This window comes from Rutidosis leptorrhynchoides, chromosome 1, assembly GCF_046630445.1.
Source record: "Rutidosis leptorrhynchoides isolate AG116_Rl617_1_P2 chromosome 1, CSIRO_AGI_Rlap_v1, whole genome shotgun sequence".
Taxonomy (NCBI): Eukaryota; Viridiplantae; Streptophyta; class Magnoliopsida; order Asterales; family Asteraceae; genus Rutidosis; species Rutidosis leptorrhynchoides.
In genome coordinates, this window is record NC_092333.1 from 122,955,393 (window position 1) to 122,980,784 (window position 25,392).

General features: G+C 34.3%; 1 protein-coding gene across 1 annotated transcript; it reads right to left on the bottom strand.

Moving 5' to 3' along the window:
• Positions 1-6,589: 6,589 nt before the first annotated feature.
• On the bottom strand, positions 6,590-18,716 carry LOC139864610 (V-type proton ATPase subunit a1-like). The gene is made up of 18 exons (XM_071853192.1): positions 18,453-18,716; positions 15,351-15,395; positions 14,668-14,790; positions 14,404-14,511; positions 13,460-13,570; positions 13,215-13,388; positions 12,782-12,919; positions 11,701-11,808; positions 11,506-11,613; positions 11,266-11,414; positions 10,847-11,000; positions 10,020-10,180; positions 9,684-9,890; positions 9,423-9,606; positions 7,586-7,669; positions 7,285-7,478; positions 7,152-7,211; positions 6,590-7,054 (listed from the first exon to the last, which is right to left on the bottom strand). The coding sequence occupies exons 1-18, from the start codon at positions 18,591-18,593 to the stop codon at positions 6,850-6,852; spliced, it is 2,454 nt and encodes an 817-aa protein (XP_071709293.1). The 5' UTR covers positions 18,594-18,716; the 3' UTR covers positions 6,590-6,849.
• Positions 18,717-25,392: the final 6,676 nt, after the last annotated feature.

Sequence of the window (25,392 nt, forward strand, 5' to 3'; positions counted from 1 at the left end):
TATTTAACAAAATCTTAAAAATGCTTATATTTTTATTTTTTCTTTTTTATATTTTTGAATAATTAAAACGTATTTTTACAAAAGCGAATTTTAATAAAAGTAAACTAAAAAATCTTTTTTTTTTTATTATTTTTATTATTAGCGTTGCGCTTCCGGCTTTTAAGATAGTTCCCCGGCAGCGGCGCCAAAAATACTTGATGTCAAAGCAGAGGGGTATAAAATACTATTAAATTTTAGCAGAAAACACTATTAAATACGATACAATTTTACACAAGATATTTATTTATTTATAGAATGGATATACTTAAACCTTGCTACAACACTTATAGGCAGTGTACCTAATCGTACAGTAGTGTAATTTTTAGTAAGTCCGGTTCGTTCCACAGGGAAATCTTTAAACAAAGCTCAACGCTATATTAGTTTACTTTTATAAAAATACAAATATATATATAAGTAATATTATTATTATAAAGGGGGGTTTTTACCGTTTAATGACCGGTTTGTCGATTTTAAGATTTTAGTCGCAGTTAAAACCTAATGTAAAATATAAAATAAATACAAGACTTAAATTAAAGCGTAAAGTAAATAACGATAATGAAATTGCCAATAATAAAAATGCGATAAAATAAAATTGCGATAATTAAAAAGTACGATAATTAAAAGTGCGATTAAATAACAATAAATAAAAGTGCGATAATTAGAAGTGCAATTAAATATAAAATAAAGGAAATTAAATATGAAATAAAAGAATTATGCTTATTTAAACTTCCGTAATCATGATGTTTGACGTGTTGATTTTAGTTTTATTCCCATGGGTTAATTGTCCTTTGTCCTGGATTATTCAATATGTCCGTCTGGTTTTTGTCCATAACAGTCCATCAGTCATAAATATAAAGTGCGAGTGTCCTCGTCAAATTATTATTATACCCGAAGTTAAATATTCCAACTAATTGGGGATTCGAATTGTAACAAGGTTTTAATACTTTGTTTAATGAATACACCAGGTTATCGACTGCGTGTAAACCAAGGTTTTACTACTTTGTTAACAATTACATCAATTACCCTTGAATGTAATTTCATCCCTGTTTTAATTATTCTAGTGGCTATTAATTCATTCCCGTGTCCGGTTAAATGAACGATTATTCGTACATATAAATACCCCGCCCATCGTGTCCGATCGAGTGTATATGGTAATTTATAGGGACGCCCAATTGTAAATCTTTATATTAACATTAACAAACTTTCATTTAGTTAAACAAATATAAAGCCCATTAATAGCCCATAGTCTAGTTTCCACAAGTGTCGTTCTTTTGTCCAAACCCCAATTATGGTACAAAGCCCAATTACCCAATTTTAGTAATTAGCCCAACATCATGATTACTTCGTTTTAAATAAGCATAATAATAACTTAGCTACGAGACATTAATGTAAAAAGGTTGAACATAACTTACAATGATTAAAAATAGCGTAGCGTTACACGGACAGAATTTCGACTTACACCCTTACAACATTCGCTAACATACCCTTATTATTAGAATTATAATTAAAATTAAAATATAAATTATAAATATAAATATAAATTTTACGTATGAAGAGGAAGAAAAAGATGATGAAATTTGATCAGAATTCGGTTGGCTTTATAGCCAGAGTTGAAAATTGGGGCTCCGCGACTCGCGGCAAAAACCCCTTCAAACTCCGCGAGTCGCGGAGGACGTATTTACAGCTCACACCCTTGGAGTTTCTCTGCCGACGGTTTTATATATATAAATATAATATATATATAATTAATATAATTAATTATATATTATATTATATTTATATACATAGTTAACTTGTAATTTTTAGTCCGTTGCGTCGAGCGTTAAGAGTTGACTCTGGTCCCGGTTCTGGATTTTCGAACGTCCTTGCGTACAATTTTATATTTTGTACTTTGCGTTTTGAATCTTGTACTCTTGTAATTTCGAGACGTTTCTTATCAATAATTGGAACCTTTTTGATTGTCTTTTGTTCTTTTGAGCTTTTTGGTCGTTTGCTTCTTCAATTCGTCGAATCTGTCTTTTGTCTTCACCTTTTATTATTTAAACGAATATCACTTGTAAATAGAACAATTGCAACTAAAAGCTTGTCTTTCTTGAGGAATAATGCTATGAAATATATGTTCGTTTTTAGCATTATCAATGATATAATCCTGGAATCTTTTTGGAAGCATCTTCCAAAATTTTCGGATCTTCGTAACCCAACCCCCACTTTTCACCATGAATCGTTTTTGGTCTATTCATGAAAATCATTTGTTTTGAAAGTTCCATATCCATGATAGCTTTGGATTGCTCTGTTCGATAGAGTTTTTCCTCATATCGAGCAAGTTGAGCTTTCATTTGAAAAGATTCTTTTGACAATAAAGAAATTTCAGTGTTCTTTTCAATTATGGTGTTTTCCAATTGAATGATTTTCTTGTTTAGTTTTGAAAGTGTGGGTTCATGTTGGTTTTTCAAATCAGAAAGATCTTTTTCTAAAAATTGAACTTTTTCTGCAAGTCGTTCCGATTTTAAACGATAATCAGTTCTTTCAACTTTAATTGGATGAATTGTCTTTTTTAGATCTTCCAACTCAGTTTCCGTAGAGTTGAGTTAGAGAGTCAATTGTTGCACATCCGTTTGCAATTTGGATGAGGAAGGTCTGGTCTCATTCATTTTGATTTTATCTTTTAAAACCTTGTTTTCAGATTTTAAGCCTTTGACTTCTTTTGACATTGAGACCAGATTCTTCATCAAGTCATTTTGCATTTTTATAAAATCATGTGAGATTTCAGTTGATTGTACCTCATCATCATCGGATGTTGAGTCAGAATTCTCCATTGCTTCCTTAGCTTTTATGAGCTTTGTCACCTTGCAAACATTTGCATGTTCCACCTCTGAATCTGAATCGTCAGTCCAGTTAAACCAAGTATCATCAACCGGTTTTAGCTCTCCCCCAGTTTCCACAATCTTAGCCATCAACATTTTATTCTTGTAGTAAGCTGCGTCCTTCTTCTTAGGCATCTTGCACTCACGAGAGTAATGACCAGCTTTGCTACAATTGAAACAAATTGAATCTTCCTTCTTGGAATCATCAGCACGTTGTTGTTTAGATTGATCAGCTTTCTTGTAGTACGAGGAAGATGACGAGTTTCTGCGTTGATTGCTTGATTTGCCTTTAAACTTGTGTTTGTTCAAGGCTTTTGTGAACATGGCTGCCATCTTGACTAATTCAAGGTGAGAATCATCAACATCAGAAAGATTCAAATCTTCTGAATCAGTTGATTCTTCTACAAGCACTTTCTTGGACAAGCTTTTGGAAGACTTCAACGATTTACTCTTCTTTTTGGCAATTAGGGCAAGTGGATCGCCCGGAGAAGACTCTTTCCTTCCTTCTTGAAGTTTAGACACTTCAGGTTGGTAATGCATAAGAACTCCAACAAGCTCATGAATAGTCAACTTGTCAATTTCTTTAGTAGATTGAACAATGGTTCCATAAGGAAGCCAATCAGCATTGAGCTTTTTGAGAAACTTCATGTTGACTTCAGCATTTACTTTTATGATCTTGCACCTTTTCAACTCATTGAGAACACCATTGAAATGACGATAGGTATCCTTGAGTGGTTCATCAGTTTCATGCTTGAAATCTTCATAGAATCCCAGAGCCTTATTCAATTTAGTAACGTCTGACATGTCATAACCTTCTTGCTGTCGTTTGATCTCATCCCATATATCTTTTGCTGTTGTGTTGCTATCAACATTTTCAAACAATTCATACGGGATAGCTTGCATAACAATATTCTTTGCCTCTATGTCACCCTGAGCTCTCTCACGCTTATCACCAGAAAGTTCATAGACTGGAATTGGCATACCAGTATCCGGATGATAATCAACAACTGGACCATCTCTCAGAGAAGCCCAAATGTACTTTGCTTTCTCACCCTTATAGTCTATGTACTGAGTGATACGGTGAAGCCACTGAGTGTACTTTCCATCAAACAACACTGGAGGACGGGAATCTGATCCAATGATCAAAGTATCTTGAGTAGACATCTTGAAAATGAGGTAGATTCGGTAAAGATTCTGTATTACACAAATATAAGATGAAAAATCACAACAATCTAATCAGAATGTCAGATTCTGTGTCAGATTCGGTACTTTAGCAGATTCGGTACTGTGGCAGATTCGGTAAAGATTCTGTATATCAGATTCTGTAAAAGAAACTGATCAGAAATACAAGAGACACACCCAGATTCAGTATAGATTCGGTAATCACAAGAATTGTAGCCTGTAACCACTTAAAACAATGGATTAAGTGATACAAAAACTCAGATTCTGTATTTGATTCGGTAGTCAGATTCTGTATGAATTTGAAGTTCAAACTCAATTCAATCCTTTTGAATTAGATTCTGTAACCTTGCTGCACAAGGAAACACGTTAGTATCACACAAAATATCAAAGATACCGAAAGTATAGGATACCGAATGTCAATTGTAGCAGTTGACAATACCGAGTCTAAGTTTAAAACTTAGAAATATGATAGAATCCTTTCTCAAATCACACCAAGTAGCTGCGTATAATCAAACCGAATGTGATAGAATCACAATCACACCACAATCTGCAACACTTAAGATGAATTTAAGTAATGAAGCAGACTCGGTATGACAGTTACGATACCGAGTGTTGATCAAATCTTCAAAACTTGATGAATTGAAGAAATTGAACCGTCAGAAATGTGATTTAACACCTCACGAACACAACTGAAACCTTAAATCTTCACAAAAATCCAGAATCAAGCTTGAATTAAGCAATACCGAGAGTTTTAGCCACAAACTCTAAAAATCAACTTGATTCTCCATAATTGAAGTTAAAAAGCTGTAATGATGATCGAAACTCTTTCTAAAATACCTAATGCACCTTCGCTGAACTTATCACAAGAATCTGAACGTCAGATTATCAAATTCGATAATACCGAATGTGATTCAAAATACCGAGAGTATTCAGATTCTGTAATCTACAATCTCTGGATCGATATAGTGATGTAGAATCACTTCCTGGAAGCTCTGATACCAAATGATAGGTCAGATCATGTTGAGATTGAGAGAAATGATAAGATAAAGAGAGATTCGGTATGTAAGCATGAGACTCGGTATTAGAGAGAATCGGTACAATTACATTCCACAGCTTCTAGAACTCAGTTACAATGCAATGGCTATCTAATTAGGACTACTTAGGTTCCTTATATAGCCCTCTTCTAAGGAACCTTCAATTAAGCATATTTCACATTAACACTATACAACTTCGGGGTCCTAACAGTATACATATGGCCAACACCGGCTTAGGCCATCTTGATATATCCTCAACGAATTGATGTAGTTATTCTACCTCTTCACCAGCTTTATCTAAAGCGATGAATTCTGATTCGATCGTGGATCTAGCAATAATCGTTTGTTTAGACGATTTTCACGATATAGCAGCACATCCAAGTGTGAATACATACCCACTTGTCGCTCTGGAATCATTTGTATCAGACATCCAGTTTGCATCAAAGTGAGTGTTGATCACTGCAGGATATCTGTTATAATGCTACCCGTAATCTCGAGTACTGAAGTAACCTAATCATACAAATCTAATGAGATGTACTTGGATTATTCTTGTGGCTACTTAGCGTTCTTACAACATATGCTAAGTCGGATCGAGTACATTAAAACGCATTGTCCTAAATCATGTTTTTGATATCAAAATACAAGACACCACATTTTCAAGCTATTGTGTTCATTTTACACAACTAACTAGGGTTAGTGTTTGTCGTTTCAAAGCTTCCCCCACATGTCTTGCAATTTGATATCAAAATAATATATATCTAATATGATTCTAATCAATCGGGAATTCAAATGCCCACACAGAAGTTACGACATACTAGTCCTTTGGTGATTTATAACATGTACGTTATATATGTTACGATTTATTTAACTAATTATATAATTTTTTAACAAGCTATGACTTTTTATCCGGTTGATATTCATTAACCTGAATAATCCATGAGATATGGTTGATTAACATTAAATGGATATGAATGGAACTTTAATTAATAAATATAAATATATTACCATTCCTAATTAGATTATATGATACTTTTAGATATGTTATTAAAGTTTTTAGTTTTTTTTTAAGATTTGTACATTTTCTTAAAATAATAACTAAAAACAAGTGCTAATCACAAAAATTACAAGTTAGCTTTACCAATCTTAGTTTCTACACTCTTAAAACAAGCATAGTGAGCAGTACTAAACACAATCAATCGCACCGAACAATAAGCTACGGATTCGAATGTCAATTATAAACCGTGTGTGTAAACACATGTAAGTAACAAATGTTGTATACCATAAGACTCTTAGTAAAGTACACTATGTAAAATTTCGTGTTTATTTTGACAAAGTAGAAACCAAGACCAGAATTAGAAAGACTATACGGAGTAGATGCAAATCTACACAAGAACAACTAACACCTTGTAGCAAGCCGATATCAAGGAATCCCCTCTTTACAACACCTACTTTTACCCTGCTTAAAAAAAAAAAAAAAAAAGGCCCATTTTCGGCAAGCAGGGTCTTCGCACCATCAAATCAAATAGAATATGGGCTGGGTTTCTATAACGCTATGTTAACTCAAGCTGCACATGGATATAACTGAATATCTGTCCGTTAATCTAACTAGCCAAAATTCTGTGTATAAATGTTGCCCTATTATCAGGGGCTCAAACTGTGTTGGGTGAAAGACCTTTTTTACCAATGTCCTTCCCCAAAAATGAGAACCCGAGAAGAAAACTGTCCTTTTACTAGTCCTCGTCGTCAGCTATTGCAGTAAACGAAAATGGTTCGAATTTGTAACCATCGCCTCCATAAAACTTGTTTTGAAATTCAACCCAATGTAGCCGTAACGCATGAAGGAAAGCACTTAGTGTCTCCATCATAAGTAGTATAAATGCAGTTGCAAAGGCGAACACCGCTAGTCCCACCATCCGAATTAAGAAATTTTCATACCTGAAAACCCATTCATTAAATGTTGTAGCACATTTGCCAGCTGTCAAAAAAAAAAAATGCAGAAACAATTCAGAGTTCCAGAAAAGAAGCTGCTTACCCCCAAGCAAGGAGAAGAACTTTTTCGTAGAATACAGTGGACAATTCTGAGTGAGCTAAACTGTAATAATTGTAAACAATCAGCATAACACACGTGAAATAAATAAGATTATTTTAGTACATGTTTTTCTTACCTCAAAGCCCATAGCCGAAGATACGAAGCAGTGTTAGAAACTGAACCAAGTACAAACTCAATAGAATGAATCATTTGATGTACAAAGACTTCACTAAAATTGAATTCCTCCTCATGATGCCTTGCAGAACCGGGCTCAGAATCTGTATCTATCTCTGAGTTTCTTAAAATCCCATACGCACGACCTTGAAATCTCTAAAAAGTAACAAGGGATGAAACCATTAACAAAGGCAGTTATACATTTACTGAATTACTAAAAGTGGGTGACATGAGACATCAGCATGACAACAGAGAGGTGGTACCTCAGTATGAAGTTTCCTCAGAATAAAAGGTTTAGGGAAAAGCATCCATGGAACAGCAACAAGAGCAGACATCAACAATACAATCTGCAAAAATCCTTTTTCAGTGGGACTGGAAACTACATTTATGTTTACAGGTCACAACTTCAACCCATTGTGCTCTCTATTACTCCGTAATAAGGTAAAAGGGAGACCTAACCAAAATTGGGACCCCAAAGTCTACTTAATGTGCATTACCACATAAAACGTTTCAGTCAAATAACTGAATCATTATTTTGAGAATGGCATTTTTTGAAATCATAAACTAACACAATATTAGTTTGTCACAAAAGACAAAATTGCTGAAATGGTCCTTGTGGTTTGTACCAAAATGCTGATTTAGTCCCTGTGCTTTTTTTTTACGGACTTCGTCCTCGTGGTATGTCAATGCTGCTGATTTCGTCCCTATTTCCGACGGACGTCTAAATTAGCCGTTAAATAAGGGTCATGTGCAAAGCATGTGAGGGTAATGTAGTCTTTTCAGTCTTTCCTTCTCTTCTCTTTTCTTTCTAATTTATTCCCCATTTCTTTTTCTTTTTTCCTGTAAACCCTCACCATGGCATTTTACATAAAAATCAAAAATTAAATATGAGGTAACATATAAATCTCAAACATATAAATCCAAAATTGTGACTTTATCAGCTATCTTTTTTCCCCTCACCACCACCGCCATTGAATCCTACCCACTGGAATCTTTTCCAACCGCCACCGGAACCACAACCAACACCGACTTCAACACCAACAGTGTCTCATATTCTCGGATTACAAAAGTAAACGGCTCTGGCAACATGTAATGAAGATTCGGAGCTGCAAACTTGACGGATCTTGTTTGAGATTGAAAGTTATGTTAAAATTCGAAAGTTTCAGATCCGTTTTAGACCACCAGAACACGTTTCAGAACACCGGATGTTTCACATCTTGTTTCAGATCTTGTTTCAGATCCGTTCCAGACCATCGATTGGTGTTCAACAATGTTAGTAGAAATGCCGATTTAGTGCTGATTTAGTCCATGTTGTATATAAATTGCTCCGATTATACGTATTGCGTATACTGCTCATATTTTATTATAATAAAATTTTGGTTTTCCAAAGATGTTTTGTTGTTATGGTGTTCTGAATCTATATATATTTATGTTTGTTCAAAGATTAATTGTGGAAATAATATGTGATTCCATATCAGACACTAAGGACGAGGAGTGGAAATAATTTGAGTTTGATTTAGTTAAGGTTCATGTTTTGAGAAAGGAAAGATGAAAGAAAATGAAAATGGGGAATTAATATGAGAAGAAAGAAGATGATAGAGTATGAAAATGGAGAATAAATTTGAGTTTGATTTTAGGTTTGCAGTTATTTTGATTTTGGGGAAGAACACATGATTTTAGGGTTTGGTAAGGATGAAGATGGGCAAGTTGAAAGAGAAGGGGTGTAAAATTACGAATTTACCCTCGTGTGCATAGCACGACTCAAGTTAACGGAAATATTTAACGTCCGTCAAAAATAGGGACCAAAGCAGCAACATTAACATACTACGAGGATGAAATCCATCAAAAAAAAACCACGAGGACTAAATCAGCATTTTAATACAAACCACAGGGACCATTTCAGCAATTTTGTCGTCACAAAAAGTCGTTTATGGTCAAATCAACTCAACCCATTTCAACGTCAACCCAAAGTAAAAGAAGAGCTGTTGCAGCAATCAACCCACACTAAAAATGACCCACTTCACCCAGCCCAACCCACTCATCTTGTCACCTCCAGTTAGAGTGAATGGGATAAAAAATAGAAATAATAATAAAATGTACCTGAAGGGGCCTTTGACCCCAAAACAACTCATTGTCACCAAGATCATCAAAAGGACTCAAGAACATGTAAATCATCACATGATAAAGGTCGGCTTGAGAGCCAGTGCACCACTTTATGATGATGAGAAGTGAAAGATACCCAAAAAGGCTGTTTAAAAATATCATCTGTGGCACAAACTGATATCTGACAAAGTTTCACCAGATAAGTTCTCAGACTTTATAAGTATCGAGTATAATAGAGTATAAAATCAAATGTTATACCTGATATCCAATGAGTTGTTGAAAAAAATTGAATTAAAGTAGCTTAACATGATTCCAAGATTCATCTGGGCAACACCGAATAAGATAGACATTTTCATTTTGAGAGAGTTTAAAAAAGGTAGCTCTGAACGACTCCCACGCCAACTTGGATCTACACCAAATGGGTATGCATCACGATATTTGATTAAACCGACTGTTTGTGCCTCACTGTTAAAGAACGCAAAAAATATTGTTTAGTGCAAACTTTTTTCAGCAACATATTATAGAGAATATAGAAAATGTGTGGTAAGTATGATATTTCAACATGTAGGGTGAAGAGAAGAAATATATATACACCTGCATGAAGCGTCACGACATCTATAAGCAGACGCGCCAAATATGTGAAAAGGAACAGAGAAGAACTCGTTGTATATTAAGCCACAGTAGATTGAAAAAAGTGACATCAAGAGAAGTACATAACGGCCACCAAATAACATTTCCATGAAGCTCCCAAGTTTCTGTCATAAAAAATAAAACAGAAATCTAAGAAGCATATATTTTTGTAATACAAGGTGATAAATGATAGGTGCTTATTGTATGCATCATATTCATGTTTAAATTATATAAAAACGCATATGTTTATACATGAATGGTAGCGCTTTGATTTATTTTACATATATAAAAACATGGCGTTTTAAGAAGATGGTGAATGCAAGTGTACAGGTTAATGAATGATGGAAGTAAAAGGTAAACAAAAGAGATGAATATATACACAAGAAAATTTATGCATACACATACACCAAACTTTCAAGTTTCAATGAAAAAACAAACTGTTTAAACGTAATCATATTAAGTTTCAATCCACATCAAATTGTCAACTAAGATACACATTGAATTGTTCATCCTAACAAAAAAGGCCCCGATTTTTGTGAGGTTGTTCCTTCTGTTCTACTGTGGATGTCTCTAAACAACTTTTACATCATAAGAAGTACCGTTCAACTTCAAAATCAATATAAAAATATACTTTTAAGTTTAGAATCAAAAGTGGTAGTTACAAGCTGAACTCGTAAAGTGGGTTCAAACAAATTCATAGCACCTTTTAAGTTAGAAGCACAAGGCACGACAATTAAATGTCAACAGAGACTTTAAAAAACAAAATCAGCATTCATTCTAAGAAAACGAACCTGAGAACCAAGTTTCCTTTCGTGAGCTATGAGAATCAGCGCACCCAACAACAAACATATTCCATGTCCCCAATCCCCAAACATGACAGCAAAAAGAAACGGAAAAGTAATTACAGTATAAATTGCTGGATTGGCTTCCTGGTATTTAGCAACACTGTAAACATAATTTAGATACCATGAACTCCCACACAATAAAAATCACAATAATAAAACTATAGAATTTAGTTCAAACTTCAAACAAAGAATGGTCGCTATATCAAAGTTGCGGCAACAACTTATAGATCATGATACAGGAGCCTTTTATGAGCATTTGCATATGAAATAGCGCAAAAGTTGCTGCTAAAACGATATAGATGATTAATAATATTTTGTTTATTTTTTTTTTTTCGAAAAGCATATAGATGATAAATATAGCTTACCCATAGGCGTCAACAATTTCTTGATACGCATTTGTGAATGTGTTAGTTCTGAAATAAGTTGGAGGAGACTCCACAGCATCCATGACATGAAATATAATGCCAACTTGTGAGTTGCTATCGATCGTTGCACGTTGTAGTGCCTCCTGAATCTGATATGTGTAACATATAACAACATAATACATAAGAAACAAGATATGGGTTTAATCCAATTCATATAAAAAAGCTATACGTAGAAAATACCTGGGTTTTAGCAAAAATCGGACACCATCCCTCTCCAACTAGACACTTCTTTGTAACATCAAAGTTTAACATATTCAATGTATCAAACACAGCTTTCTCCCTTTTAACCTACATAATCAACAAATCATCATTAAGTTTGATTTATGACAAATTGACATCGTTGGACTAATTTCAATACAAAAGGCCACACCTTACCATGTTCATCCATATTGTTAAGTGAAAGCCAATAGAGTGAAGAGCAGCATTTCTGTGACGAATTCCGACATCCAAAGTGGTTTCCAAATCAGAGAGCCGTGACAAAACCTACAAAAGAATAAGCTCAAAATTGGTTTTGAACTCTAGCACTAAAATTTCTTATCTTATTGAATACTATATTCAAATGCAGTAATCTTGATACATGCACCAAAACCCTAATAACAGTAACAGTTTAGTTATACAAGGAGAGTGACATTGGCTTAAAGGTGTGCAAAAACTGAATCTACAAAAATTTTCCCTTGCAAAACAAATTTCAGGTCAGAGGTCATTTAAGTGATAAGATGAAGAGAAGGAAGATAAACAGTTCTTCACTCTCTAGGTTTACACAAGGTATGATACTACATGAATGATAGCTTCTTTGTTTCTTGGCAGAGGTGGCAAAAGAGACAGGGCAGCCAGGTTGGTTAGAGGTTCAACGAGGATTTGGGTCAAATTAGCAAATATTTAGAGCAGGTCAAAACTGTTCATCTTGAATTCGGCCAAACAGCAACCAACATTTTTTCTCCAATTTAAAATTTCAAATATATTAAACAATAATTGTGGTAACTATGATCACAAAAATTATATTACCACAGCAATAACCTTAACTAATTATATATTCACAAGGTTTTACGCATGTAAAAGTGAAATTTAACCCACTCGACCCATTTGAAATGATTCTCTTCTTTTTTGGCAAAACAAGACTTCATTAAAACTTCAACATAACTGAAGATATGAATACAACACTTCATCTGTTTACTTTTTGGCTGAATATTTTAGCTCAACTCATGAATAAAACACAACCCTAATCACCCCTTTTGTATGTAAATGGGTTAGAAGGACAACTCGACTTCTTCATAATGTTGGCTACACAGATAACCAACTGTACGCACTTCCTACTCTAATAGAAGCTAATCATTGTACAGCTGTAGGTTCTGAACATATATATATCAATTAAATAACGAAAATCGTCTATACACTCATAAAGAATAACATACCACAATGCTATTAACATACCACAATGCTATTATTGAAAACACACCTCTTGAGTAATTTGACTCTGCTTTGTTAAGTCCTCTGGAACTGGATAGCAATTTGCACCAAATGCTTCACAAATTTTCAATATTTTTGTCTTTGCCTGCTCTCCGGAAAAGAAGACAATAAATATAACTTTCTCAACCTGTGGAAAAGCATCAAACTTAAATTCGTATGAAGCATAAAGATAATCAATACATATACACACCACTGACAGAGGTGTATACTGGAAAGAGCTCCACCACAAACTTTCGAGACACTACTGTATGAGGAGCTAAATAATGAGATTTTAGTAACACCCTATAACTGCTCTAACATAAAAAAGAATATAGGTACGAGTGGTAACAAGATTTTAAAAAATAACCAGTACATGATACTTGTTGGTACATGTATTTGTATTTATGGTAATAGGAGAGAAAAAGGTGGTGAAGTGAACAAACCATTTCAGATGATACAGCATCCATGATCAGGTCATCTGCAGGCGCCTGGTTGAAAAGCAAATTTCCCCTTGTTGCACGGAACAACATTCTCTCAAACAATAATATCTTAGTTTTTGGGATAATGCCACTTATAAATCTGAGACCAGACAGATTTGATGGTCCAGATTGTGTCGCCTGTGTGACTAACAAACTTTGAGTTTCTACATGATAGCACATCAACATGTAAAAACACTTGTGATATTTACCTGCTCAAGTAAGGAGGCCGACTCTGGATAATCACTGGGGTACACATTCTCGTCTAGTTCTCTGCCTTCGGGAGTCTCATAGCTATTACCTGAAACAAGAAAGCCTCCTGCCTGAAGAAAAGATGATGATATTCAGCATCTGATTTTAGATTACATCAAATGTTAGATGTTCTAGTAATTAGAACAGTATATAAAAAAAGTGTAGAGATTTTGAGTTAACAATTATGCTAATAAACATTATAACCACAAGTACTGCATAAACCTGAGCACACAAACGGAAGCTTTAAAAAATTTTGAGTCACACCAGAACTCGAGTCTTGAAGTTTCATAGTTGGGGACATAAAGAAGGAACAAAGAAGTTTAGAGCAGAAGTATCTTTACCCCAAATCCCCAATCCCCAATATCATAATATATGAATTTCATATGTTATTAAACATGTGAAGGTAGCAATACGGACGGATTGTGTAATGGGTCAAAACAAGTTTGAATTGAGAGACAAGATATTTTTTCACTATGGTACAACAATGGAATATTGGATACCCCAAATATTATATTGTATATTTCATATATACTGTTAATGTTAATGTTAATTAAAAAAACCTCCTGTTAGAATGAGTCAGCATATGTATGCAATGAAAACACTAAACAGCCTTTCGGGACATTAATCCTATTTGACATGTTCCTCTTTTAGCTGAAAAATTTTAGTGACCCAAGTTGGATAATACACAACCCACATCTATCCAATTTTTAGTGGCCCAAACTGAACATTTTTAGGCGGCTCGCAAAGCGGGTTAGACACCCAGGTTAATCATAAAAAGTCTATCCATTATAAATAATTATAAATAAATAGATGAAATCATAACCCCTCAGGAAAACATACAAGTAAAGTGCAGCCAGTTATATGGCATGTCCTTAACGAAAAACAAACATGATGTACACTATACCTTCTGCAGCACCATCTTGAACTCTAACAGCTCATTATACGTCTGTTGTAATTTCTCACTGTTAGCATTCATCTCAATAAGTTCGTGTTCATGCTCAGCAAGTTTTACCTGTGATTAAAGAAGACGATTAAAACATTATTTAGTTAAACCTCCTCAAAAGAAAGTTGGCGATTTTCTGTACTAAAAACATGCAATGATTGCTTATCCCCAATGACCAGAAACTGTTAATCTTCTTTTTTTTTTTCAAGCTAAAAAGGAACATACCTCTAGGGCTTCCAAATCAACGTCTGGTTGCAATGTCGGAAGAGCGGAAGATAGCAAACCAGCTTTATGTATCTGTTCTTTAAAAAACCGTAGCTTTCTTGACATTTCAGCACATCTTTTGACCTAATAACCATGGCATGACGTGCAGCAAGCAAACGGAAAACTTTTAACATTGCTAATATAAACAGGGATCTAGGTCTCCTTAACAGTATATAACCTAATTTAAAAGAATATCTTTAGCAAACCAACACCCACACTTTGGTCTCTAATTTGTTTTGTAGGAAAGGATTTTAATTTATTAACCAAAACCTAATACTTTAAGGCCAAACATGAACTAGTTAAAGTGTTAGACCTCAGAAAAAGAAGAAAAAAAAACAGAGACGGAAAAAAGAGAGAAAGAAAAGGAAATATAGGAGGAAAAGAAATGTATATATCTCTTTAACTCCATTACACCCAGAGCGTATTGAGGTTGTGGTATTCAAAACTACCTACTATCAAAGAGCATCGTCTCCATCACAACATAGATGGCAACATATTAGTCCATGATTCCTTAAATACTTTGCTTCTTTTCTTAAATTTTGAGTTCGGGTTCATATATGCAAACATATCTACAACTATGTTTAACAAAACAGCCAAAAATATAACAATACAAAAAAAAAACAGGCACATGATACAGTAATTACCTGATTTACAAATGTTCTTTGAAATGGGCTTTTATCATCGTTTAACTGCAAAGACAATCAAAAGCAGTAATTTAGCAACTAGCATGAATAATAAAAGATAAGCTACTAGTAGAAAACATTGATGCACAAAGATTTACTTTGATCGCATTTCAATATGAGATATAAAATTTGACTAAACTCCGCAACCAATTCCAACGAGAAGAGATCAACACACAGAATTGGAGAAATCTCTCTCTCTCTCTCTCTCTCTCTCATATATATATATATATATATATATATATATATATATGTATATATGAAAATTATATTATATATATATATATATATATATATATATATATATATATATATATGAAAATAGATAAGGAGGGCTGGCGAGGCCCGGAACTTCTCCGAGAGGTTCCTTTCGATACTCTGCGCACAGAAGCGATATCGAACATCACTTGCGTGCGTGCGTGCGTGCGACATATTTAAAAATTCTTATGTCGTATGATAAGACTGACAGACAGCACTTGCAATATTTTCAACATATCTAAGCTGGCCAGCAGTAATCCTATGAGCTTGAACAGCTTTGATTTTACCTCATATCCTACAACACATCTGGCATGATTATACATTCCTTAAGTGATGCAATCAAATCGTTATAAGTCAAACTCGTGGTGAGGGGAGAGTATCTTGTTTCAAAACTACCTACTATACATGTGGCTCTTCGAGCAAGGAACATACGAGGATTTTGGTTGATAAGATTCACTAATTCGAAAATGGAGTAATCTTGTTTTTGTCATTAATTATCATTGTAACCCATTCAATTCTAATTTAATAATTAGTTCGGATTTAAAGCGAATAACCTTGTTTTAGTAATTACAATAAATGTGCATTTGATAATACGGAAGGATAAAGAGCTTGAATGATTCAAATGTTCTAGTTGAACTTGGTTCTAACCATCTCCATTTACCATTTAACTTGGTGGTTACCGCCCTTTCTTGGGTGTCCGTGTTGTCCGTGAGGTCTCGAGTTCGAGCCTCAATTAGGGATTTCATAATGCCATTTGCTTTGCAATTTGTTATAGAGTCCTCTAAGGGTTTCTTGTAAATTTGTAAATGGTGGGTTCTTCCCATATCTAGCAAGGTTCTCTCGGTGGTTTTCCTTGGGTGAAATATCCTGAGGTTTCGTTCTAACGGGTGTAAGAAGTGAACATGACTTGTGACTTCCTAGATATGATCGGGTGGGTGACTAATGGAGACCTTAATACCGCCGTTTAAGAAAAAAGGTAGGTGATATTTCCACTTCCTTTTTTTATACATCCGCTACAATTTCATGTTATGTTCCAGAAATACCCTCCAATAGATACTAGTAAGAGATTTGTGCAAGGCATCATTTAGGAGTAAGGTAGATAATTTGAGTGGATCCATCAAAATCCATGTTGGAAATATCATCTCCAATAAAAAAATAAAAAAGATTGAACTTGGTTTTGAATGACAATAACATGTTTAGGAATCATTCTGAATGAACACTCTAAATGACGTAAAATTGTTCTATTAACAAATTACATTAAAAAAATTCAAAGAATATAATAGTTTGATAAATGTTATGGATATAATTTAAGAAATGTACTAAAACAAAATGGAGGTGCTTAATGGTTAAGAGATGAATACAACTCTGAATGGTTCAGCACATACTTTTGTTTCATTCAATATCACTTGTCATTTTAGAGGTTACAAATACACACGCTAATTGCTAATTGATTCAACATTTAGCGCTTAATCATTCTAATCAAACACAGCCTAAGCCCCATCAGACCCTTTATCAAGGCTAGAAAAATAAGCTTCAGCCAATAGGATGAATAGAAATGCTAACGAGGCATATCCAACAGTCACTTCACTACTGGTCCATATTAATATCTATTGAAAAAATTCAATCATGATAAACTATGTTGCCTCCGACATGTAGCCTAATTGGTTCCGAAGATAAGAACATATAAAAGTATCCAATGTTCAAGAAGCTTATGAGATAAATTTAGATGTCATTCAAATACGTTTCTGACTGTTTAGATCATGCAGTACAAAACTCAAATGAATTGTTATTCATATTGGCCTTATTTGTAGGTGTTGGTCACTTGGTCCATAGATCAGCAAGACTGCAAGAGCAGTGATTGAATAACATAAACTACTTGCTCATATGTGAAAAGAAGACTTTACCCGGCCATGGCAGACAAATGCGATACTGAATGGAAGTCAGTCATAGAGGCAAGTGAGAAAGTAGAAAGGTAGTAGGTTTTCCCTGTTCGGGCTACCCGGGAGGGCAAGTAATCCGACTCCATACTCTGATGTACACAGCCCAACAGGATTACTCCCTGGCTATTCCAACCCATCCCTGGCCACCACAAATATTCGTCCTAGACAGGATTCGTACATGAGACCTCATGCAAGGAACTCAGGGCCCCAAATACTTGGTTATCTAGTGATGGTTTCGAAGAGGCAAGTGACTTCCCCTTATTTTCACTGTCCTAATCTAGCTTCACAATGTCTGCACATGAGTTTTCTTGAAAGGAACCTCACACAAATGCCACTTAAATAACTCTAAAACTGCTAACTACGCTTGCAGCAATAATTCTTCAAGAGAATAAACACATTTTAAGCATGTCAAAGGGCATCCGTGTTGTCCTAAAAATTAAGCACCAAACTTAACATACTTAAGCTTCGTAAGCTTTCCTATTTTAATTTAACATTTTGTTAAATACACCTTACTTCCTAACATACAGTAATTCTATAACCTATAATCTCAAATTCCTTCAACCTATAAGTATGATTTATAACATACAACTATGCTCAAGTTACAGTTCTTTTCAAATTCTCATCAAGCAGGAACTATATTCAGACTCTGTAAACAATATACAATACAACTACACATAATTTCGAAACAACATAAAGGCGAATTTGGATATCATTAAACACCTAACAACTAATAAAAACGTTCAAAACTCAAATATCAAATTCAACAATTCATTGACCAAAAACATAATTAACAAATACACACACTCACATAGATACATTGATATAAATATGTCAATAAATAATAAATTAAGTTAAAATGAAAACATACGTCACGGAACTGTAGTAAACCGAGTTCCCCGAGATAAGAAACGGCACGGTGAGCGGATTCAACCGGAATAATTAACTGAACAAACGTCATCTTCTCCGACCGCATCAGATCCATTTCCGGCAAATTCTTCAGTATATTCATTTATATATGCTTATTATAATTCAATTCAATGCTAACTCCTAAAACTTGAATTGAAATAGAAGGATCGATTGATGAATAAATGCGTCAGATATCTAGGGCTAGATCTTTAGATCAGGCCTTTGTAAATTCATACTGCGTGCAATTTCTGGATCTAAAATGTACATGTGTGTGTATATGAGTATTATTTTATTATTATTTTATTATTAATATGTGTGTCCAATATGTACTCCTCCGTCTCATTCCAATGGTCCACAGACAAAAAACACGCAGTTTTAGAAAATTCCACTAACTTCATTTCTCCACCAATGAAATATCTTCTCTCTCCAAATCTATCTTCTTTCCTTTCTATTTATAGAAGTGGACTATTAGAATGAGATAGACCAAAATGAAATACTACTCTATTGAAATGAGACAGAGTTAGTATAGGACTAAAATGTACATGTGTGTATATGAGTATTATTTTATTATTATTAGACAAAATTAACCATTCAGTCATTGTGTTTTTCACTTTTTGCCTGTTTCATCTCTATATTTTATTTTCTGCATTTTTCATCCTTAAAAGCATTTTAAAGTGCCAATTTCATCTCTTACTCTAACGATGGTTAACTGAGTCCGTTAATATTATTCAAAGAGACTATCCACGTGATCTTTAGCTAATTAAATTACAAAAATCAATTCCTTCTTGTAATAATAGCATTAGCATTAGCATATCCACATTATAATAGCAGCTGATTTATGGGGAGGCATGCATATCAGCATATGCATGTAATGTTTTTTGGTCTCATTTTTTGAATTTTCTTAGTATTAAATAATCATACAAACCTTTACATTCGGATAGTTTCCAAAAGGGAGCTGATATTTTCAAATTCATTTTTAATAAATCTACTTAAGTTTACTGCAATGCCCTTAAATGATGTGTTATACAAGTTTCATGTTATAATTTATTTGAGGGTATTTTAGGGAGATATGTTCAAAGAGTTGTGGATCTATCAAAATTGCATTTGAAAATATCATCTCCCTTTTCAAAAGGCTCAATATCTTATTATGGTCATAAAAGCCCTGATCATATTGTTCCACTATATGGTCAACTCACATGAATTTCGTAATCAACCTATGACAAGCAGGTACTTGTGCGATTAATCTATTAGTACATATTTTTCGTTCGATTTTGCAGCATTATCTATTGTTGGATCATTCTTTACGTAGGAATTAATAATTTAACAATTTATGTGAGTAATTAGTGGGTCAAACAATACCATCATAAATTCATAACCCAATTTGAGCAGTACTATAAACTTCATTAATGCACAAACTCTTTTCGGATCATCTACCATCTCACCCATTTTTTATACAATAACTCAATATGATGCTTAAAAGAACTCTAAATATTGTTGAGTCCTACATTTCAAGCTGAAAAACTAAGATGTACTTCAATTCTGCTAGAACATGATCCCTGATTGTAAAGTTTTCAAAAGATTAATATCATAATGCAATGCTAATTTTCTTTTTGATCTTATGCACCTAAAGTGCTCAATTCATATTCAGATGGATACAGCATACACTGAAGCTCGGTTATAAGGCCGGTATGGCTAAGGGTTTAGGGTTGGGATGTACTAATTAGTTAAAGATTACGTGGATAGTCCCTGTGAATAGTTTTAACGGACTCAGTTAACCTTCGTTAGGGTGAGGGATGAAAATGGGACTTTAAAATGCTTTTAAGGATGAAAAATATAGAAAATAAAATACAGGGATGAAACGAGCAAAAAGTGGAAAATACAAGGGGACGAAATGAACAATTTTGTCTTATTATTATTTTCATTTTATTATTATTATTTTTATTTTTATATTATTTTTTAAAAGCAAGAAAGTAGTATATATGAGGGTTAAAGCCATAAATAGCCTATATACTTTTATTTTTGTTCCAATGTAGGCTATATACTCAGAAAAATACCAATGTAGGCTATATACTCTTAAAATATGTATCAGTGTACACCAACAAAACTTAGAAACCTGCTAACATCATCATCTTCATCGTATCAACATCATCGTCTAATCGGAGCTTCAAATTACTTGAAAATGATCCCAAAAGCCTCGACTAACAACTTTTGTGAAGTATTAAGGTTCAGCATTCACAACGATTTCACAATTCGATGAAGAACAGGAGCGGTTTTCATGAAGAACACCAAAATTGTGTTTTGTTGACATGAGTACACTTTTTAAAAGTATATACCCTACATTGGTATTTTTTGAAGTATATAGCCTACATTAGAACAAAAACAAAAGTATATAGCCTATTTATTGAAGAACAAGTTTGATATCGGCTAAAAAGTCACGTTTTCACCTCGGGATTAAGGCCCAAAAATAATAAAGTTTCAAACTTTATCGCCAAAATACCCGCTTCGTCAGTTAAAATTGAAGAACAAGTGATTACGAAGACGGTGCAAAAAGAATCAAGAGAATCATAGCTAAAACGAAGATTCTAGAGCGAAAACGGTGAAAGACAAGAAATCAAGTTACGATCCAGCGAATTAGCAAGCCAAACGGCTTGCCAAACGGGCTGCCAAACGGCTTGCCAGTATGGAAAACGGCCTGCCATACGCCCAAATCAAACGGGCATGGTAAACGGGCTGGCCTGGCAAACGGCCCCTGCAAACGGCCTGCCAAACGGCTTGCCATACGGCCTGCCAGCCGTTTGCAGGCAAAAATCAAGCTTATTTAAAGAGTCTTTGCCATTCATTCCAACACACACTTCAATTCACTTCTTTCTCTCTCTTGTACAATATTAGTCATACTTTCAAGGTCTTCGACTCCGTGCGAGAAATCTAGTGTCCGGAGAAGAACGCCGAAGATTGTATTAGGAGCGGTCTACCGTTTGAAGTTGTCGCTTTTGTATTTAGAACTCGTTTAATCTACTGGTACTTCTATCCTTTATCTTTATATAATGTCTTCTATCATTATGTTTTGTGATATTGTTGCCATGATTAGCGAGTAGTTATCTTTAGTGTATGCTATGATGTAATCAGTTATAATGCTAAAATAATATTATGGTTTGTGTATGTTGTCGAAATGCTTTCTGATTATGCTTTAAACTCAATCGCTTTTCCAACTAATAGAACGTAGTTATTGGCTCTGTTATTGGAAAGTCGCGAATCCCGATTCAGAGTACACTATCTGTGTCACCCCTTGGTAAGAGAAGTCTATCCGATACAATGCAAGATCGACTGAGGCACACCGGTTGTAGTAAGTCTGACAAGCTTTGGATTCTGACTGAGGACTCTTTCGTAGTGAAACATCTAACTAGACCCTTAATACATTATCGGTCTCAGACCATGTTAGTGTAGTCACCAAGCATATAAACTTCGTACGTACACGCTGAAACACAACGCTTGTTGTCAGCTGTACCTTTGCTAAGTAAGGCCACGGAACCCGGTCAGTGCTGATTAGTACACTTCACCATAATGCGGTCTCAAGCATTGCACCCCGCTTGAGGGATTCTTGGTTAATTTAGGAACTGTTTGTATAAGGATTGGACCGTTAGGATAACCGAACGTGTTCATGGAAGTCAACCCGACTTGGCCATGGTGTTCTTTATAGTTGAACTCTTCTTAAGGGCCTAACTATCTTTTAAACCCAATCATTAACGAAAGAATTGAAACACATCACGTCTCTCGGATACGGTAAACCCTGTATTCTATTATGCTTAAGAAAGTTTAGACCTTTGTGGAATGTTAATACATCACCCAACCGAGTCGCTCAATGGGATGAGCCGTCTGAAGTGTATGCTTGTAGTCAGACTGCACGGGCGTCAAGGGGTAAGGGACGTTGCTGTCTATTCAGAATCTTCAAGCCTATCGCATTACCCAGTGACATGTCTTACGACAGGGGCGTTTAGGACCAGTATAATGAATACAAGGTCCCTACCTATTCATGAGCCAGCATTCCATAATCTCAGCAGAATAACTGGTGAAATCATAGTATGCACTTGCTTTAACCTTATCTGAATTACGAATTATATTGCATTTACTTTATCTATCTTATAAATTAGAAAAACCCAAAATTAGGTAATCACTACTCATTCTCCTTATAATTATCTTAAGCTTTAAATATAGGTTCGATTCTACTGATATCTTAAAAATACGACCCTAGGTCATACTTCTCTTACTCATAATAAGGAGTAGTACGATTTAGGCCCCGCTAAATATAAGTTTAAAACAGTACCCCCCCCCTTTTGGTGACTGATTCTGACGTATTGCGACCTAACGACACCGCACGAATAAAACCGTCCATTTCGGTCATATCAAAGTTGCAGGTTTTTTTTCCATCTCATATTTAAAAGGAAAAAAAATCCACATAATCATTTTAACTGGTTTAGCCGGTAGCAAGTCATATTTGTTGACATGAGTACACTTTTTGAAAGTATATAGCCTACATTGGTATTTTTTTTGAGTATGTAGCCTACATTGGAACAAAAATGAAAGTATCTAACCTATTTATAGCTTTAACCCTATATATAAACGAAATTGTACAACGATGATGGATAACAAGAGAAGGGGAGGTGATTCTTCCACACTTGTTTTTAGTCCATCCACACTAAATTAAGTAAAGAGACTATTATACCCTTCAACCTAAACTAAATTTATTTTTATTAATAAAAAAATAACACAATCCTCAAACACATGTCATTCCGGTCACTTATTTCTCTCTATCTCCAAATGTTAAACCCCTGAATAGGAGTAAATCTAAGTATACTCTTAATTGCTTGAGTTATAAACCATCATAACCACCATGAAATCCAAATCTCTTTGCGAATCTATTGCACTCAATTTTAGAGGAGTTCGTTAACGAAGTGCCGCCATGCACCACACAAAGCAACCCCACCGGAAATGTACTCCGAGCGGTTTGTTAGTATTTTTAGGCGAGATACTGACTATCACCCTACTACGCATTCAAGTAATTACCCTTGCAACATATCTTAAAATTACAAGAATTTGGATAAATGAAATTAGTCGATCGTGTGAACAAGAATGGACATTACATGAAACAACCATTATAAATTACAAGAACAAGAATATGCCTATGGAAATTAGTAGATTACAAGTGAGATGATAAATGACACATTCTGTGATGACCCGTCCAAATCCCTTTGGACGAATACATCATTTATTGATTTCATAGTGAGGTTTTGACCTCTATATGATACGTTTTGTAAACATTGCATTTTTTTGAAAAGGCACACCATAAATGAATATCTAATTCCAAGGTCTTTAACATCTGATGATTTCTACATATAGATAATCACCGTAAATAATAGTTTACAATACTACATCCGTTGACAATGCAGTCAAAATAAGATACATGGTGATGATTTTGTGAATGCAAAGTTTTCTTGAATAAAGCATGTATGACTCCATGCACATAGCTTGTATAACGTATAAGCAAACAGCGGAAGACTTCTAGAAACCTGAGAATAAACATGCTTAAAAGTGTCAACACAAAGGTTGGTGAGTTCATAGTTTTAATGTTGCGCATAATCTGTATATAAAGGTGAATCACAAGTTTTCAGTTGTTTCATCTAGAAACATTTATCAAAATATTCTATGAAATTGAGCACCCTAGTAACTAAACTTAACATATATATAATTTATACCCTTTGTATAATCATCTTAATAATACACGCAAACCAACGTGTACGCTTCTCAAATAGCATACGTCCGTTAAAAGGCTAGTGCTCTAGCTCGGACGGGGATATCAAGCCCTATGGATCCATAAACTACTACTCGCACCCACCAGTTCTTATAATCGGCAGTTACTAGTTACCAAAGCTAAGGGATTTTCGGTTCAAACTCAGTATAGAATTTAGTATGTACTTATGTCCATTGTGTTTAAAATAAAGTTCATGTATTCTCAGCCCAAAAATATAGATTGCAAAAGCAATTAAAAAGGGAACAAATGAAACTCACCTTAGCAGCACATAAGGTCATTCACTGAAATGTGACCGAAACTCGGAATGCAAAATTAATCGTAGATCTCAACCTAGAGAACATATGTTGGTCAATACATGTCTAATAAGCTAGGTTGGGTCATAGTGTATCACAATCCTAATGCTCGAGACCGACGCGCAAAAGTTAACAAAAGTCATCTCAAAAGTCAAACTGACCCAATATGATCTTTAAATCTATACATGTTTATTAACATAGTATAAGTCTTGATAATTGAACGAAATTATAGTTTATCAAACTCAAAATATTATTTATTTCAGGAGCTATATTATATTTGAATTATCATGGCAATCAAACATGTTTTATTATTTCATATAGTTTTTCAATACTTGTAAAATCAGATTATAGTGTTTATAAAGCTTTAAAACATGATAAGACAGTCAACTTTGACAATTGTTCAACAAGACGAGACGTGTCTTATATAGAAATTCATTTACTCGATTAGTAATATTTGAAAATCCAATTTATCAATCTCATAAACAAGTTGTTTAAATATCAATTGCAGATTCAAAAGCAATTCCGATTAATGTTAATGATAATTCAGTTGACCATAACTTTTAATCCGTTCCTTGAAAACACACGATTTCTAAATGAAAAGTTATTAATTTTTCGACAGCTTTCCAATGACATGCATATCATATACCTTTTATCAATAACACATGTATTTAATTCGTGATTCATCATAAACTATCTAACGACAAAATTAAAGCATACAAGCATGCATAAACATATATACTCGAGCACTAGACATGGATACACTATTAATATATAAAAGATAAAATATAAATGCTTACATATCA